Genomic DNA, 16109 nt, shown 5'->3' with positions numbered 1-16109 from the left:
GCTGGGGCCCGGCGTGGCTTTGTCAGGGTGGATCTGGAGTTCCAAGAGAGGCAAGGGCAGAGGAGGCTTCCTATGGCGGGGCCAAGAGTCCCTCCGAGCTCTGCCCCTTGTCCACAGGAGTGCTAGTAGGCGTGGTGAAGCCCTGGGATGCAGACCAGACAGAAGTCAACAACCGCATCAGCTTCAGCCTGTCAGGGAGTGGTGCCAACTACTTCATGATCCGAGGCTTGGTGCTGGGGGCTGGGTGGGCTGAGGGCTACCTCTGGCTGCCCCCGGACGTGAGCCTGGACTACGAGATACAGCCCGTCTTCAACTTGACAGTGAGTGCCGAGAACCCAGACCCCCAGGGGGGTGAGACCATAGTAGACGTCCACGTGAATGTGAAAGATGTGAACGACAATCCCCCCATCCTGGATGTAGCCTCACTCCGGGGCATCCGTGTGGCTGAGAATGGCTCGCAGCATGGCCAGGTGGCTGTGGTGGTTGCCTCGGATGTGGACACCAGCGCCCAGCTGGAGATACAACTTGTGAACATTCTCTGCACCAAGGCCGGGGTCGATGTGGGCAGCCTGTGCTGGGGCTGGTTCTCAGTGGCAGCCAACGGCTCTGTGTACATCAACCAGAGCAAAGCCATTGACTACGAGGCCTGTGACCTGGTCACGCTGGTTGTGCGGGCCTGTGACCTAGCCACGGACCCTGGCTTCCAGGCCTACAGCAACAATGGTAAGGTGGCTTGGCCTTGCAGGGCTTGGCAGGCCACAGCTTAGGGGCCATGGGAAGGAGCCCTGGGCTGGGACTTACAAGATCTGGGCTCAGATCCTGGCTCCAGCCCTTTCCAGCTGCAAATATTGGGAAAGTCCCAAACCTTCTCCAAGCTTCAGTTTCCCCATCTGTCCAGTGGAGTTGGGCAGTAGGGTTGGCTGTGAAGATTCAGTGAGAACATGGATGTAAGGCATTTATTGCAGTGCCTGGCATGCAGTAGCATCAAATTAATGCCATTATTTTGCAAGATGCTGTGAAAGAAAGATCACATACTTCGGAGTCAGATGTGTACTTGTATCCCACGTCTGACACCAAATAGCAATAATACCACATTAACAACTAGCATATATTGAGTCCTTATGACAGCCAAGAACTACACCAGGCACCTCGTAAGCATTTTTGCACTTCCGCACAACCCGTGGGGGTAGGCGGTCCCTATCCAATTTTATAGATGAGGAAACTGAGGCAGTGAGTGGGCATTTAAACAACCAGCTTACATAGTTAGAATGTGTCCATATAATGTCATAGGTGAGATCTACCTAGGATGGGCCCACTCCTGGCCCACCACTATTGCTGTGTGACTTTGACAAGCTGCTTATTCGCTCTGAGGTCTGGGATGATACTCCCACCCACACAGGCCAGAGAAGACTGAGCAGGCATTCTGGGTCAGGAGCAGGGGAGGGGACTGAGCAGGCATTCTGGGGCAGGAGCAGGGGAGGGGACTGGGCACGGGGAACACATGGGAGAGAGGCTGCAGGGCATGGGGTTGAGGCTGGGAAGCACCAGGTTGAGGCCCAGGCTCCTTGGGTCAAGCTCTTGCCCGGAGCCAAAGCCAGCTTACCTTGTCTCCTAGGAAGCCTCCTCATTACCATTGAGGACATGAATGACAATGCACCCTATTTTCTGCCTGAGGATAAGACTTTTGGTAAGCAGCAACCCCCTTTACACACCATACCCCTGCTCCATGAGGCCACCTTTGAGCAACCCCCACAGACCCTCCTTGGACCCAGGGGGGACCCTTAGAAAGGGGGGAAGGCCTCTAATTCTGCCTCTTCCTAGGGCTGCAATAGGAGAGGACACTGGAATTTTTTTTTTTTTTTTTTTTTTTTTTGAGATGGAGTCTCGCTCTGTTGCCCAGGCTAGAGTGCAATGATACGATCTCGGCTCACTGCAATCTCTGCCTCCCAGGTTCAAGTAATTCTCATGCCTTAGTCTCCCGAGTAGCTGGGACTATAGGCATGTGCCACTGGGCCTGGCTAATTTTTGTATTTTTAGTAGAGATGGGGTTTCATCATGTTGGCCAGGCTGGTCTTGAACTCCTGGCCTCAAGTGATTTTCCCGCTTTATGATTTGGCCTCCCAAAGTGCTGGGATTATAGGTGTGAGCCACCATGCCCAGCCAACATTGGAGTTTCCATTCCGGCTCTGCCTGACCTAACTGTCTGGCCCTGGGCCAGGCCTTGCCTCTCTATGCCTCTATTTCCCCATGGTCCTGTGGGCCTGTGACAATGGGAGGTGGATGACTTGCTAACTACTGGCCCAGTGGTGACTGTAATGGGGGTCTCTTTTGGTAGAGAGGTTGAGGGCAGATTTAGAGGGATGAGCCCTGAGCTGTGCTCATGGCCAGCCTTGGTCCAGGTGGGCAGTGTCCCGACCCTGCTGACCCCCTTCCCATTCACACCTGCAGTGATCATCCCTGAACTTGTGCTGCCCAACCGGGAGGTGGCTTCTGTCCGGGTAAGTTCTTGGCTCCAGCCTTTGTTGGTTATGTGAGCCCCAGTGGACACAGAGCTGAGGCCTTCAGGCCTTTAATGGTAGAAAGAAAATATGTGGGCTCCAACATATGAAAAAGAAAACCCCAGAAGGGAAACACCTGTCTAATCAGTGTAATCAAACTTCACTGTGTTAAATGTAGCATTCATAAAAATGTCATGACCGCAAACACCACTCGCAGTCTAGATATTTCTTACTCTGCCAGAATTCTTGAGTGGTACAGAGAACTCGTAGCCAATTGTAAATTAAACCAGTGCCTTGTCATTAAATAATTCTCAGAGCCAGCCAGGCACGGTAGCTCACGCCTGTAATCCCAGCACTTTGGGAGGCTAAGGCAGGTGGATCACCTGAGGTCGGGAGTTTGTGACCAGCCTGACCAACATGGAGAAACCCCGTCTCCACTAAAAAATACAAAATTAGCTGGGCGTGGAGGCACATGCCTGTAATCCCAGCTACTGGGGAGGCTGAGGCAGGAGAATTACTTGAACCCGAGAGGTGGAGGTTGCGGTGAGCCGAGACCGCGCCATTGCACTCCAGCCTGGGTGACAAGAACGAAACTCTGTCTCAAAAAAAAAAAAGTGTCAGAGCCAAGTCATAAAAAGGCTTTGAGCTGTTTATGGTGTTGGATGTGGACGAGTTTATTAGGGGTGGCGGCCATGCCGTGTGGGGATGAGGCCTCCCACACCACTGAGGGCTGGGCCTCGCTGAGCTTCTTACTGACCTGGAGAGCTGCCTACTCTCTCTGGGACTCCGTTTCCCTCTTCGACACGAAGCTGGCGGTTCCCAGAATGTGACATGTGGGTGCCACTCCCTATGCTGTGGAAAGGACATGGGTATAGGAGATGGACAGGGCTGGCCTCCCCCACTTAGAGCTGAATGTAAGGACATGGTCTCTCAGAGCTTCAGCTTCCTCTTGTAAAATGAGGATAGTAATTCTCCCTCGCTACATTGACGTTCATGCTAGAGACAGTGACTGTGTGACTTTCAAGACTTAAGACAGTTTCCCAATCTTCTGCCAATTTTGTTCTAATGTCATGAGTTTAGCCACGGCAATTTTCTTTAAATAGACTTCTTTTTAAGACTTAAGCACCGGCGTTGGCCTATCCTCAACAGTAACGTTGGTGAACTCGAAGCTCTGTGTGCTGGTTAAATTTTTCTCTGAAAGGCACTAGAATGAATAAAAATGTTTGTGTCCCCTCCCCAACCAGCTTCATGGTCCACTAGGGGAGTTGGTACTCACATTAGCACTGAAACGAGGGATCCCAGGGGAGGTGCTTAGGAAATCTGAGCATTGCTGTGTGTGTGCGCCAGTGTGTGTGTGTGTCCAAGTGTGAATGTGTGTGTGTATGTGTATAAAGGTGAGAGAGTGTATGAGAATGTGTGGGACAGTTTGTGGGTATGTATAAGTGTGTGACTGTGAGTGTGTGCATGTGTGTGTGTGTGACTGTGCAAGTGTGTATTTGTGTATGTGAATTGTGTGTATTTGTGTGTGTGAATTGTGTGTATTTGTGTGAATTGTGTATTTGTGTATGTGAATTGAGTGTGTGTATTTGTATGTGAATTGTGTGTGTTTGTATGAATTGAGTGTGTGTATTTTTTTGTGTGTGAATTGAGTGTATTTGTGAACTGAGTGTGTATTTTTATGTGTGAGTTGTATTTGTGTGTGCATGTGAATTGAGTGCGTGTATTTGTGTGTGTGAATTGTGTGTATTTGTGTGAGTGTGTGTGTGAATTGAGTGTGTGTATTTGTGTGTGTGTATTTGTGTGTGTGTGAATCAAGTGTGTGTATTTGTGTGTGTGAATTGAGTGTGTGTATTTGTGTGTGTGTGAATTTTGTGAGGGTGAGTGCCTGTGAGAGCGAGGGTGTGAGTATATGTGTGTGAGGACAAGTGTGTGTGAGAGGGTGAGTGTGAGGATAAATGTGTGTGTAAGGGTGTGTGAGGGTGTGTGTGTGCGCGTCTAAGTGTGAGTGTATTAAAGTGAGAGAGAGTGTGTGTGAGTGTGAGAGTGTGAGGGGGCGTGTGTAAGTGTATATGTGTGAGAGAATGTGAGTGTGTGAGTGTGTGTGGTGTGTGTGTGAGAGTGTGAGGGTGTGTGTGAGAGTGTGAGAGTGTGAGTGGTGTGTGTGACAGTGTGAGAGTGTGTGGGGGTGTGTGTGTGTGAGTGTGAGGGTGTGTGTGACAGTGTGAGAGGGTGTGAGGGGGTGTGAGTGTGTGTGTGAGGGTGTGTGTGACAGTGTGAGAGTGTATGAGGGGGTGTGTGTGTGAGAGAGTGTGAGGGTGTGTGAGAGAGAGTGTGAGGGTGTGTGTGTGTGTGAGAGTGTGAGGGTGTGTGTGTGTGAGAGGGTGTGTGAGGGGTGTGTGTGTGTGAGAGTGTGTGTGTGTGAGAGTGTGTGAGTGTGTGTGTGTAAGTGTGTGTGTGAGATATATGGCAGTGCAGGGGTGTGTGGGGAGCAGGGCAGGATTTCAACATGTGAGGGACTTAGAGCAGTGATCTGTTTAGAATTGGGGAACAGGGGCAGGGACTTGTCCAAATCTGGATTTGCAGAGCAGGCACACTGTTTTTTGAAACCATTTGCTTATTCGGGACAGCATGGGGATGGTGGATAGAGACGTTGAGGACCAGCCTCCTAGGCCACCCTTGCCTCTGATCCCTGCTGGGGTGGAGGGATGCCTGGCCTGGCTGGGTCCCCAGATATTATCCACTCTTGCTCCCAGGCCAGAGACGATGATTCAGGGAACAATGGCCTCATCCAGTTCTCCATACTCCGAGTAGACTTCATCTCTAAGGACGGGGCCACCGTCCCTTTCCAGGGCATCTTCTGGATCTCCACCTTCTCCGAGGCCGACGTGTTCACTGGGAGCATTCAGTAACTGCGGGTGGCCCCGGGAGGGAGGTTGTGAGGAGGGGCCTGATAGGAGCTTTCAGGCAGCAAGTCCCCCATCCTGGAGGTTACAAGTCTCCTGAGGATTCAGCTTGGGTTCCAAGACTGACCTGCACCTCCCGCCTTCCACAGGCCAGTGACCAGCCTTGATTCCACTCTCCAAGGCACCTACCAAGTGACAGTCCAGGCCAGGGACACACCTTCCGTGGATCCTTCCCTGGAAGCCAACACCACCCTGAATGTGAGTGCCAGTCCCACTTCCAGCCCCCAGTGCCCTCTGCCAGCTCCCAGAGTCCCTCATGCCTCATCTCCCACACACCCTCTTACCCCAGCTCTTCACCGTGGACCAGAGTTACCGCTCGCGGCTGCAGTTCTCCACATCAAAGGCGGAGGTGGGCGCCAACACACAGGCGATTAATGCGTAGGTCTGGGGGGCCCGGGAGGGAGCGGTGGGAGGAACCGGGTGTAGAAGCCTGGTCCCCGACAAAACCTGGATGGGATGTCTCTCAATCCTGTTCCTGACTCACATTTGACCTTGTCCCTGTCTTTAACCCTGTACTTTAACCTGCACCACATTCCTGCATGTCCCCAGAAGCCCATACCCAGCCGAGGGCAAAGGGAGGCCTTGGAACAGGGCTGCCATGTACAGTTCCGAAGGCTGTGCCCTGCACAAGGGCACTCTGCTTGCTAAGCTATTAACCCAGCCCCAGAGGAAGGGATTTCCTTTTGTAATTTTCACAGAGGTGCTACCTACTCAGCCAACAGAGCTGTCCAGAGGAGGTGCCCCTTCCTCGCTCACACAATTCTTAATTCCACTGGCACAGCCCTGGCCACAGGCCCAGGCTAAGACCCCTCTGTGACATCTGCCTCCTTTTCAGGGCTCTTACCCAGGCAACCAGGACTACAGTATACATTGTGGACATTCAGGACATAGATTCTGCAGCTCGGTGAGTGCCCAGAGGCCTGGGGGTGGGGGTGACGGGGAGAAGCGGTAGCAGGAGGGGCCTGCTGGGTGATCCAAGCTGCTGACTCTTCAACTCTGTCCCCCTCCAGGGCCCGAGCTCACTCCTACCTCGATGCCTACTTTGTCTTCCCCAATGGGTCGGCCTTGACCCTTGATGAGCTGAGTGTGTGAGTGGGGCTGCCCTTGGGGCAGGTGTGAGGGTGAGCAGGAAGCCTGGGGTGTACCAGAGTCCCTCGGGCCTAAGTGAAGTTCTGTGGCCAGGATGATCCGGAATGATCAGGACTCGCTGATGCAGCTGCTGCAGCTGGGGCTGGTGGTGCTGGTGAGTGCGGGCAGGGCGGGGCAGCAGGTGGGGCTGCTGGGACCCCACAGTCTCCCTCACACTTGTCCTTCTCCAGGGCTCCCAGGAGAGCCAGGAGTCAGACCTGTCAAATCAGCTCATCAGCGTCATCATAGGATTGGGAGTGGCTTTGCTGCTGGTCCTTGTGATCATGACCACGGCCTTCATGTGTGTGCGGAAGAGGTGCGACTCCCAGTGCCTCTGTGTCTACAACCTTCACCCTCTCCCACTACCCAAGACATTGGGGGCGGGGGTAGAAAGAGCTGGGGTTTAGGCACAGGTATACATGCATTCACTCCCCAGTGACCCAGTGTGAGATCTTGGGCGAGTCACCTCCCCTCCCTGAGCCTCAGTTTCCTCATCTGCGAATGGGCACGACACTAGATTCCTCAGTGCACTCAAGGAAGTAACGTGCATCTCACACCCAGCAAGACGTCTGGCACACACTATGCATTTAATAGATGCTGCTGCTTTTTCCAATATGTATAGAGTCAGCAACCTTATCTAGGTGTGACTTCAAGCCTTGTCACTGGCTATGTGACCTTCAGCACATCATTTGCCTTCTCTGGCTCTTACTTCTACTCTCTGTAAAATAGAGCTAACACTCACCTCCCAGGATCTTGTGAAGCAACACGCTCAGGGCCTCCACTGGGGACACAATAGGTGTGCAGCAACAGTGTGACCCCTCTTCCGGTTCCCCACAGCTACAACCGGAAGCTTCGAGCTATGAAGGCTGCCAAGGAGGCCAGGAAGACAGCAGCAGGGGTGATGCCCTCAGCCCCCGCCATCCCAGGGACTAACATGTACAACAACGAGCGGTGAGCAGGGGTAAAAGGGTAGGTAAGAGGCCTGGTGGTGTGGCTGAGGGCCAGGCCACTTGACTAGGCTTTCTCTCCAGAGCCAACCCCATGCTGAACCTCTCCAACAAAGACCTGGGCTTGGAGTACCTCTCTTCCTCCAATGACTTGGACTATGTCAGGTGAGCAGTGCCCCTCACAGCCAGGCTAGGTGGTGGTGGTGGTACAGGTGGTGGTGGTGGTACAGGTAATGATGGTGATGATGATGGTGGTGGTGATGATGGTGATGAGGATGGTGTTGGTGGTCATGATGGTGATGACAATGGTGATGGTGGTGGTCATGGTAGTGGTAGTAGTTGTGGTGGTGGTGATGGCGGTGAGGTGATGGTGATGGTGGTGATGATGGTGTTGGTGTTGAGGTAGTGGTGATGGTGGTGATGGTAGTGGTGGTGGGTGATGGTGATGGCAATGGTGATGGTGGTGGTCATGGTAGTGGTGGTAGTTACTGCGGTGGTGGTGGTGGTGATGGTGATAGTGATGGTGGTGATGATGGTGGTGATGACAATGATGATGGTGGTGATGGTGTTGGGGCTGAGGTGGTGGTGATGGTGGTGATGGTAGTGGTGGTGGGTGATGGTGATGACAATGGTGATGGTGGTGGTGATGGTGGTGATGGTAGTGGTGGTGGGTGATGGTGATGACAATGGTGATGGTGGTGGTCATGGTAGTGGTGGTAGTTACTGTGGTGGTGGTGGTGGTGATGGTGATGGTGGTGATGGTGATGGTGGTGATGATGGTGGTGATGACAATGATGATGGTGGTGATGGTGTTGGTGCTGAGGTGGTGGTGATGGTGGTGATGGTAGTGGTGGTGGGTGATGGTGATGACAATGGTGATGGTGGTGGTCATGGTGTTGGTGTTGAGGTGGTGGTGATGGTGGTGATGGTAGTGGTGGTGGGTGATGGTGATGACAATGGTGATGGTGGTGGTCATGGTAGTAGTGGTAGTTACTGTGATGGTGGTGGTGATGGTGATGGTAGTGATGGTGGTGATGATGGTGATGATGACAATGATGATGGTGGTGGTGATGATGGTGTTGGTGCTGAGGTGATGGTGGTGGTGGTAGTGATGATGGTAGTTGTGATGACACTGGTGGTGGTGATGGTGATGATGGTGGTAGTTGTGGTGGTGATGGTGGTGGTGATGATGGAGGTGGTGGTTCCTGGGCACAGCAAGGGAGGACTGGGCCTGCCAACACCTGTGCTCCATCACCTCTCTTACAGCATCAACTCCCTGGACGACAACTCTGTGGATGTGGACAAGAATAGTCAGGAAATCAAGGCAAGATGGGGGATGAATTGGTGCCTGGAGATTCCAACTTGGGTTCTCCTGTGGAGGGGTTCAGGACAGAGTTCAAGGGACCTGCTACTGACATGGGCAGTTCTGCTTCTCTGCACCAGGCCCCAGGAAGCCCTGCGGCTTTGGAATGGGGTCCAATTCCTGCTCCTCCACTGGTTCACTGTGTGACCCTGAGAGGTTGACTTCTTGCCTCTGCTTCTCAGTGTTTTCACCTGTAAATGGGGATGGGAACATCAACCATGCAGGGCCATTGTGAGGATTAAATAAGGGCAGGCATAAGAACCACTTGGCACAAACAAGCGCTCACCAATCTGCCTCCAGCCCTTTATGGCCGTTACAGGAAAGCCAGCTGGGGATGGGGAAAGAGATCCAGAGGTGAACGAGCATAGTCTAGCAAAGGAGAGAAGACAGGTTCAAATAAACAACAGTACCGCCATCTGTTAAACAGGTGAGTTGGTTGGATGAGATCAAGTGCTCATAGACTGGCCTGCTACGTAAAAGCACCTGAGGAGCTCTTGAAGAATACTGATGCCCAGGTCACACCCAGGTCCATGGGTGCAACATTCTAGTATTTTAAAGACCAAGCGTTCTGATTCTGATGGCCCACGTGGGGCCTGGGCGTGGACCTGTTGTGAAAGCTGCTCAGGGGATGCTAAGGTGCAGGCAGGGTGGACACCGCAAGAGCAGGTCAGCGGGCTGAGTGCGGGGTGGGTCCTGCACATGAAGGGGTGGCTCTCTGGAAACAGAAGGAACTGCCCTCTCTCCTTCCCACTTTAAAAGCCACCTCTGGAGGAGACACTCTAAGGCCCATTGGAGCTGTGACAGTCTGAGGTTCTGTGTGTGGTGTTGCGCAGGATCCACCCACATTTTCCCCCAGTCTGGGTTCTGGCCTTGGCCAGGTCCCTGCCCGCTAGGGGCTCCCAGCCTGACTTCATGGTTCAGAATTTGTTTTCCCTGAGGACTCCTTACACGGAAAGATTTGGTCAACTAAAGCCTCTCTTGGTCTTTAAAATGGTAGAATGTTGCACAGGGGCCCAGGTATAACACGGTGCAGGGAATCTGGCACAGAAGCCTCTGGAGAGGCCCCAGGTATGGTTGTGTGGGTGGTAACGCAGGCAGCCAGGCAGCGCTGGAGGCCTCTGGGTAGATGCTAGGAGATGGTTAGTGGCCAAAACTCCAATGAACATGTCTGGGGAACTGAGACAAAGGAACAGTCTTGTCTGCTGGAGTGCATGGCCTGTGGCAGAGGCTGATGCTGCTCCAAGCCCGAGGGAGTGGAGTTAAGGACCCCCTGAGGTGCGGCTGGATCTGTGGACTGGGGAGGGGCAGGGAACTAGGAGAAGGGTCTGGAGAGGGAGGGGGACAAGTCACTGAAAGTCTTCAAAGCCAGAAGACTGCTCAGATTTTGTCCTAGGAGGGCAGGGGGTTGCTATATTTCTGAGAAGCTGCCGAAGGCTCCGCCGTCTCTCCTGCAGCAGTGAGTGAGTGAGTTTTGTGGGTCTCTGGGCAGGCCCCCTGATCTCCCATGGCTGGGGTGGCGCAGGTGGCGCAGTTTTCCCAGGAATCTCTTGGTCCCCTGACTTGTCTAAGCTCCACACATGTCTGTGTGGCAGGTGTGAGTGGCTGCAGAGATTATCACTCTAACCTCCCCAAATAACCAGCAAGGAAATTGACATCCAGAGAGGGGTGCTGACTTGCTCAAAATGGGACAGCATGCAGGGCAGGAGCAGACCAGAACCTGGGTCTTTGGTTTCTGGCACCAGGTCATGTTATCGTGGGTGGCACTGAGCCTGCAGCTCTCCACTCAGGGTCTGTCTTGAGGGCTCTGAGGAACACAGGCAGAATGCTTAGCCCTCTGGACCCCTCAGATGTTCCACTGTTTACTAGGGACCTGAAGAGCCCCAGTCTGGAAAAAGCCCTTGGAGTGCCCTGGGGAGGGCAGTGGTGACTGGGGCTCTGGCCCTGTGGGTGTCTCTGTAGCAGAGCAGCTGAGCTTGGGGACCTGGCTGTTCCACAGGAGGGTGTGTGTGTGCACGCACACAGCATGTTGCATGGGAAGGTGGAAGAGGAAGGCCAGGGGAGATGAGTGTGTGCCATGATGAACTGCAGGTGGGACCAGCCTATGGGCTGCCCTCCGAGGGCAGCAAAAAGAGACGTCAAATTCAACCAGGGCAGTGTCACACCATGGACACACTTTTAAACCAGCAAGACCAGTGGTCTGCCCCCTCTTCACTAGTAGAGCTCTCTAAGCCTCAGTTTCCACATCTGTGAAGAGAGGACATGTTCCCTCCCTCAGAGGTTTTCAGTGGGTGGTTGAGGTAATGGATGGACCTTGACCCACACGGTGCCTGCCGTGGGGTGCAGGGGGCAGGAACTGTGCTGGGCCGGCTCCTCGGCACAGGACACAGGGCCTAGCATTATCCAGAACTGGGCTGAATAGCAGAGTGCCACAGTGTTGGTGGGCAGGGCAAAGGCCAGAGTGGACCCCCCCAGGCCACACCCTCCCCCTCACCTGATCTGCATCACCATTAGCAAGGGCCACCTCTGGGACACAGCCTGGACCAGAGGCCCCAGGAGGGGCAGGGTGGGACCCCTGCCAAGGAACCATTGGTCCTGAGCTTGAAGCCCATGCACTCCCCTAGGGCCTGGGGCGCTTGCCCCACCTTACCTTGCCCTTCACACCTCCTCTCCCTCTCCCTGCAGGAGTACAGGCCACCGCACACACCACCAGAGCCAGATCCAGAGCCCCTGAGCGTGGTCCTGTCAAGACAGCAGGCAGGTGCAAGTGGACAGCTGGAGGGGCCGTCCTACACCAACGCTGGCCTGGACACCACGGACCTGTGACAGAGGCCCCCCTCTTCTGGCCCCCCTCGAAGAGGCCCCACTACACCCTAACGGCACCTGTCTCACTGGAGATGAAAATATATGACACTGCCCTGCCTCCGGCTTTTGGCCAATCACGGCAGACAGGGGTTGGGGAAACATTTTATTACCAATGTATGCTGTGACAGTTTGTAGCCAAAAACTGCGGCTGGAGGGGTGGGGATGGGGCACTGAGTGGTCACAGGGGACTTGTGGGGCTCACAGCACGGGGTGACAAGGGGCTGGAGAGGGTGACCTTTAAAAGACAACCGTGGTTATAGAATGAGCTCTCTGTCCTGTCACCAATACCTAAGAACAGCTGTCACCCAGGATGCCAGGGTCCAAGAGCTTCTGTGAGCCCAGCTGTGACCTCCAGACCTTCCTGAGACCCTCTGGCCTTTCTGTGACTCTCGCTGTCTCTCAGCTGAGCCCCCAGGGTACTTCCTGCAGCTGTCTTTGGCCTCTCTGGGAATCTCAAACCTGTGACTCAGTGGGAGAGGGCATGGGGCTGGAACCAGGCAGGTGGGAGATAGGAACTGGGGAAGGACCACCAACAGCATGCAAGAGACGCCCCGGCCACGGGGTCAGCCACTGAGTGGAGATGCTCATACTTTTTCTACCTAACGTGTCGCCCGGGGCCTCACATTCAGAGCCGTGCCCACTCGGGGGTCTCACACACCGATCCTCACCCACTTGAAGCTTCTGCCACTTAGACTTGCATGCAGTCTCTCCCTGTTCTGGGGATCTGGCCCCACCGGAGACCACAACGCACCAGTCTGGACATCCCAGGAGCCTGCCCCAGCTCTCAGGGAGTGGGAGGTGGGGGTGCTGAGCAGGTCCCCGTGGTCGCCCAGTGTGACCGGGAGTAGAGCTGAGGGCTGTGAGGGAACAGTGGGGCGTCAGGGCTGGCCGGGTTCGTGGGCTCGTGGCCATAAGGGAACTTGGTAGAAGGGGTTCTTCTGTGTTTGTGAAGGGAGAGGCTATAAAGACGGGGACGCAACAGCCCTAGAGGCTGCACATCCCCTCGGAGGCCTGTGGCACGCAGAGGGGACCCCTTCTAGGGGCCTGTGATCAAGAAGGGAGCCTGAGAAGGTCGGAAACTCGGGCGTACAAAATGGGGACAGATCACTCGGCCGTGGGTCCCGCTCGCGAACAGCACCGCGGCCGGCGCACACTCTGCAGCAGCGCGCGGAAGAGGCCGGGCGGACGCTTGGTGGCTCCATCGGGCGGCGCGGCGCGCACCGAGCCCGAACGGCCGGGGCCCGCATGGGCAGCGGGCGGCGGCGCGGGCGCCCCTTGGCGGCCGTGCTCCTCGATCTGTCGCTCCAGATGCTTCTGGATGGCCATGCCCAGCACCTCCACCTCCATGGCGGCGCCGTATACCTCCCACGTCATGCCCTTCTCGTCCCAGCTCACGTCTCGCACGGGCTCAGCCGGCTCCGGGGGCGCCACGGCGGCCGCCAGAGCTGAGCCCGGCCGCACTCGCACTTCGGGGAAGGCGGGCGGCGCGGCAGCTTGCGGTGTCATGGGCCCAGTGGCCACGGAGCGCGTCTCGGCGGCGCCCAGCGACACCTGTAGGCCCGCATCCCGGCGCGAGGGCGGTCTGGGTGCGGGGCTGGGCGCGGGAGGCGCCGCCTGGAAGCTGAAGGCCGGGCCCCCAGCGCCGTCCTGCGGAGACATGGGGCTCACGGCCACTGAGACGCAGGCCTGCGCGCCCGCCTGAGTGCCCGCGTCCTCGCGCGGCGGCGGCAGGGCGCTCGCCTCCCACGATGGCGCCTTGGTAAAGTTGTCGCGAGTCCGCGGTCCCGGTGGGGTCGCTGCGGCCTCTAGGCGGGGGCTTCCCTCGGCCCCAGCTGCTTCCAGGTCTTTCTGGCCGAGGCTGGCGGCCTCGGTGCTGGACACAGGCTCGGGCTTCGGCTCCACGCGGCCTTCACTGCCCCTGGCACCCTCGGGAGACCGGGCTGAGCCGAGGCCTTTGCCGTCTAACTGCCTGGAGGAGGAGGACGGCTTGGTCTTCTCCAGAGTCAGGGAGGCCACCTTCCCCAAGGATGGGGACTCCATTTTTCTGGAAGGTGCAGAGTCGGCCTTCCCCAGGGACACAGGCTCTCCCTTCCCTGAAGCAAGGGGCTCTGCTTTTCTGCAGGATCCAGGATCCACCTTCTCTGAGGCCTGCGGTGTCTCCTTGTTCAAAGACACAGCCCCTGCTTCTCCTGGTGCTGTGGCGCCCTCTTGCCCAGGGAGCTTCGTTTCTGCTTTGCCGCCAGACTGCGCCTCTGCTTTCCCGGAGGCCTTGGGATCCGCCTTTGTGGTGTTAACAGGATTCCCCTTCTCTAGAGGCAGAGAACCCACCTTTCCCTCTGAGATAGCTTCTGCTTTTCCCAGGGACACGGGATCCACCTTCCCCGAGGGCACCGGGACTGCTTTTCCTGGAGTTGAGACCACTTTACCTATAGACACAGAGTCCCCTTGTCCAGAGGGGGCAGCGTCTGCCTTTCCCCTGCTCACAGGGTCCTCCTTGCCTGCCTCCAGGGGCTTGGCCTTCCCTGAGGCTGTGGGAGCCGCCTTTCCAGAGGCCGCCAGACCTGCCTTCTCCGAAGACAGGGGATCTCCTTTTCCCCCAGTTACTGGCTCAGCCTTTACTGCAGATGGGGGACCTGCTGTCCCCAAGGACCTAGTATCGCCTGGACCTGAAGACACAGGGTTTGTCTTTCCCAAAGACTCAGGATTGACTTTCTCAGATGATGTCTTTCTACTTTCCACAGATACGGGGTCCTCTTTTCCTGAGGATACAGTTCCTGCCTTTCCCACAGACCCATGCTCTGCCTGTCCAGGGGACAAGAGCTCTGGCTTTCCTGAGCACATGGGGTCCATCTTTCCCAGAGAAACTGGATCCACCTTGCCTGAAGACATGGGATCCACATTTTTCAAAGACGTGAGATCTGTCTTTGCTGAAGCCGTGGTATCTGTGTGGCCAGACACAGGACGCCCCTCTCCTGAGGAGGCAGCGTCCATCTTTCCCAGGAACCGGGAGTCCTCTTTTGTGGTGGGCACAGTTTCTACATTTCCCACAGATGCGGGATCTGCCATCCCCAAGCATGTGGGATCCAGCCTTCCCGAGGACCTAGGAGCCCCTGTCCCAGAGGATACAGGCCCATTTTTGCCTGATGAGCCTGGAGTCAGCTTGCCCAGGAGCCCAGGCTCTGTCTTTCCTGTGGACACAGAATCCATGCTTTCCAAGCACACAGGATCTGCCTTTCCCAAGGGCCCAGGATCTCTCTTTCCTGACAACACAAGATCTACCTTTTCTGCAGATGTAGGAGCCACCTTTTCTGAGGACACAGGATGCTCTTTTCCTGAATACCTGGGCTCCTCCTTTCTTGGGAATACAGGGTCCACTTTGTCTGAGGACACAGGATCCTCTTTTCTCGGTGACACTGTATCCATCTTGCTGAAGCACAAAGAATCTACTTTTCCCAGGGATCCAAGATCTTCCTTTCTTAGAGTCATGGGATCCATCCTTCCAGGAGCTACAGGATCCCCCTTTCCTAAGATTTCAGGCTCTGCTTTTCCTGTAAACATGGGATCTGCCTTCTGCGAGGACCCAGGATCCTCCTTTCCTATGGAAGTGGAATCAGCCTGCTTTGAGGACTTGGAATCCATCTTCTCCAAGAACATAGGAATTCTGTCATCTGAGGATTTGGGCTCAGTTTTCACAGAGGACACAGGCTCTGGCTTCCCAGACATGGTGGTTTCTGGTGTCCCTGAGATGGAGGCTCCATGTGCCTCCAGTGTCTCCTTGGAGGGTGCCTCCTGGGGAGAGAAGCAGGTTGGGGAGGGGCAGGCTAGGCTCCCTCTGGGGCCATCAGAGCAGGAGGCCCCTTCCCCAGCCCCACTGGGGCTTCTGTGTCTAGACTCCATGCCTGGACTTTGGTTAGGGGTGTACCTGGGGGATGCAGGGCTTGCCTTTTGCTGGGAGGGGCAGTAATCCCTCATGGCCGGGCTGCCAGCCCCCAGGCTCCCATCCTGTGGGCAGAAGAAGGCTGTGGGTCGGGGTCCTGGGGGGCTGGAGTCCTTTTGAAGCAGCTGGAGCCAGGCCGGGTCTTCAGCAGTGCCCATCTGCCCTCAGGACCACGCCTGCACCCAAGGCTGCTGTCTGGTTCTGAAACAGAGAGAGAGCTGACTCAGACTTCCCAAAGCTCAGTGGGGGAGGAGCCTCTTCCTTTTCCCCTTCCTCACTGAGTGCTGTGTCCCGTCGGGTCCCCACCTGTCAGAGGACCTGGATTAAAAACACAAACCCAAGCATGTCACTCCCCTGCTTCACTCACCCAGTGGCCCTCTGTATAAAGACATCTTAAAATGACATTCAAGG

General features: G+C 55.7%; 2 protein-coding genes across 2 annotated transcripts in view; one reads left to right on the top strand and one right to left on the bottom strand.

Annotated features, from left to right (window-relative positions):
- The window catches only part of CDHR2 (cadherin related family member 2), a 32155-nt gene extending 20129 nt beyond the window's left edge, over positions 1–12026 (top strand). Inside the window, exons 18-31 of the mRNA XM_030927001.1 lie at positions 118–723; positions 1616–1687; positions 2449–2498; positions 5252–5403; positions 5551–5659; positions 5751–5839; positions 6297–6365; positions 6472–6549; positions 6644–6704; positions 6781–6905; positions 7427–7540; positions 7621–7701; positions 8803–8860; positions 11582–12026. Coding sequence (XP_030782861.1) covers positions 118–723; positions 1616–1687; positions 2449–2498; positions 5252–5403; positions 5551–5659; positions 5751–5839; positions 6297–6365; positions 6472–6549; positions 6644–6704; positions 6781–6905; positions 7427–7540; positions 7621–7701; positions 8803–8860; positions 11582–11722 — 1805 coding nt within the window. The 3' untranslated portion in view covers positions 11723–12026. The remainder of the gene's footprint in view (positions 1–117; positions 724–1615; positions 1688–2448; positions 2499–5251; positions 5404–5550; positions 5660–5750; positions 5840–6296; positions 6366–6471; positions 6550–6643; positions 6705–6780; positions 6906–7426; positions 7541–7620; positions 7702–8802; positions 8861–11581) is intronic.
- An 839-nt stretch (positions 12027–12865) lies between these two features.
- GPRIN1 (G protein regulated inducer of neurite outgrowth 1) lies at positions 12866–15856 on the bottom strand. The gene has a single exon (XM_010386388.2). The coding sequence runs from the start codon at positions 15854–15856 to the stop codon at positions 12866–12868; it is 2991 nt and encodes a 996-aa protein (XP_010384690.2).
- Between the last annotated feature and the right edge of the window lie 253 nt (positions 15857–16109).

This window comes from Rhinopithecus roxellana, chromosome 3 (assembly GCF_007565055.1).
Source record: "Rhinopithecus roxellana isolate Shanxi Qingling chromosome 3, ASM756505v1, whole genome shotgun sequence".
In the NCBI taxonomy this organism is placed as follows: domain Eukaryota; kingdom Metazoa; phylum Chordata; class Mammalia; order Primates; family Cercopithecidae; genus Rhinopithecus; species Rhinopithecus roxellana.
Note: the sequence above shows the minus strand (reverse complement) of the source record. Positions and strands in the feature narration are given on the sequence as shown.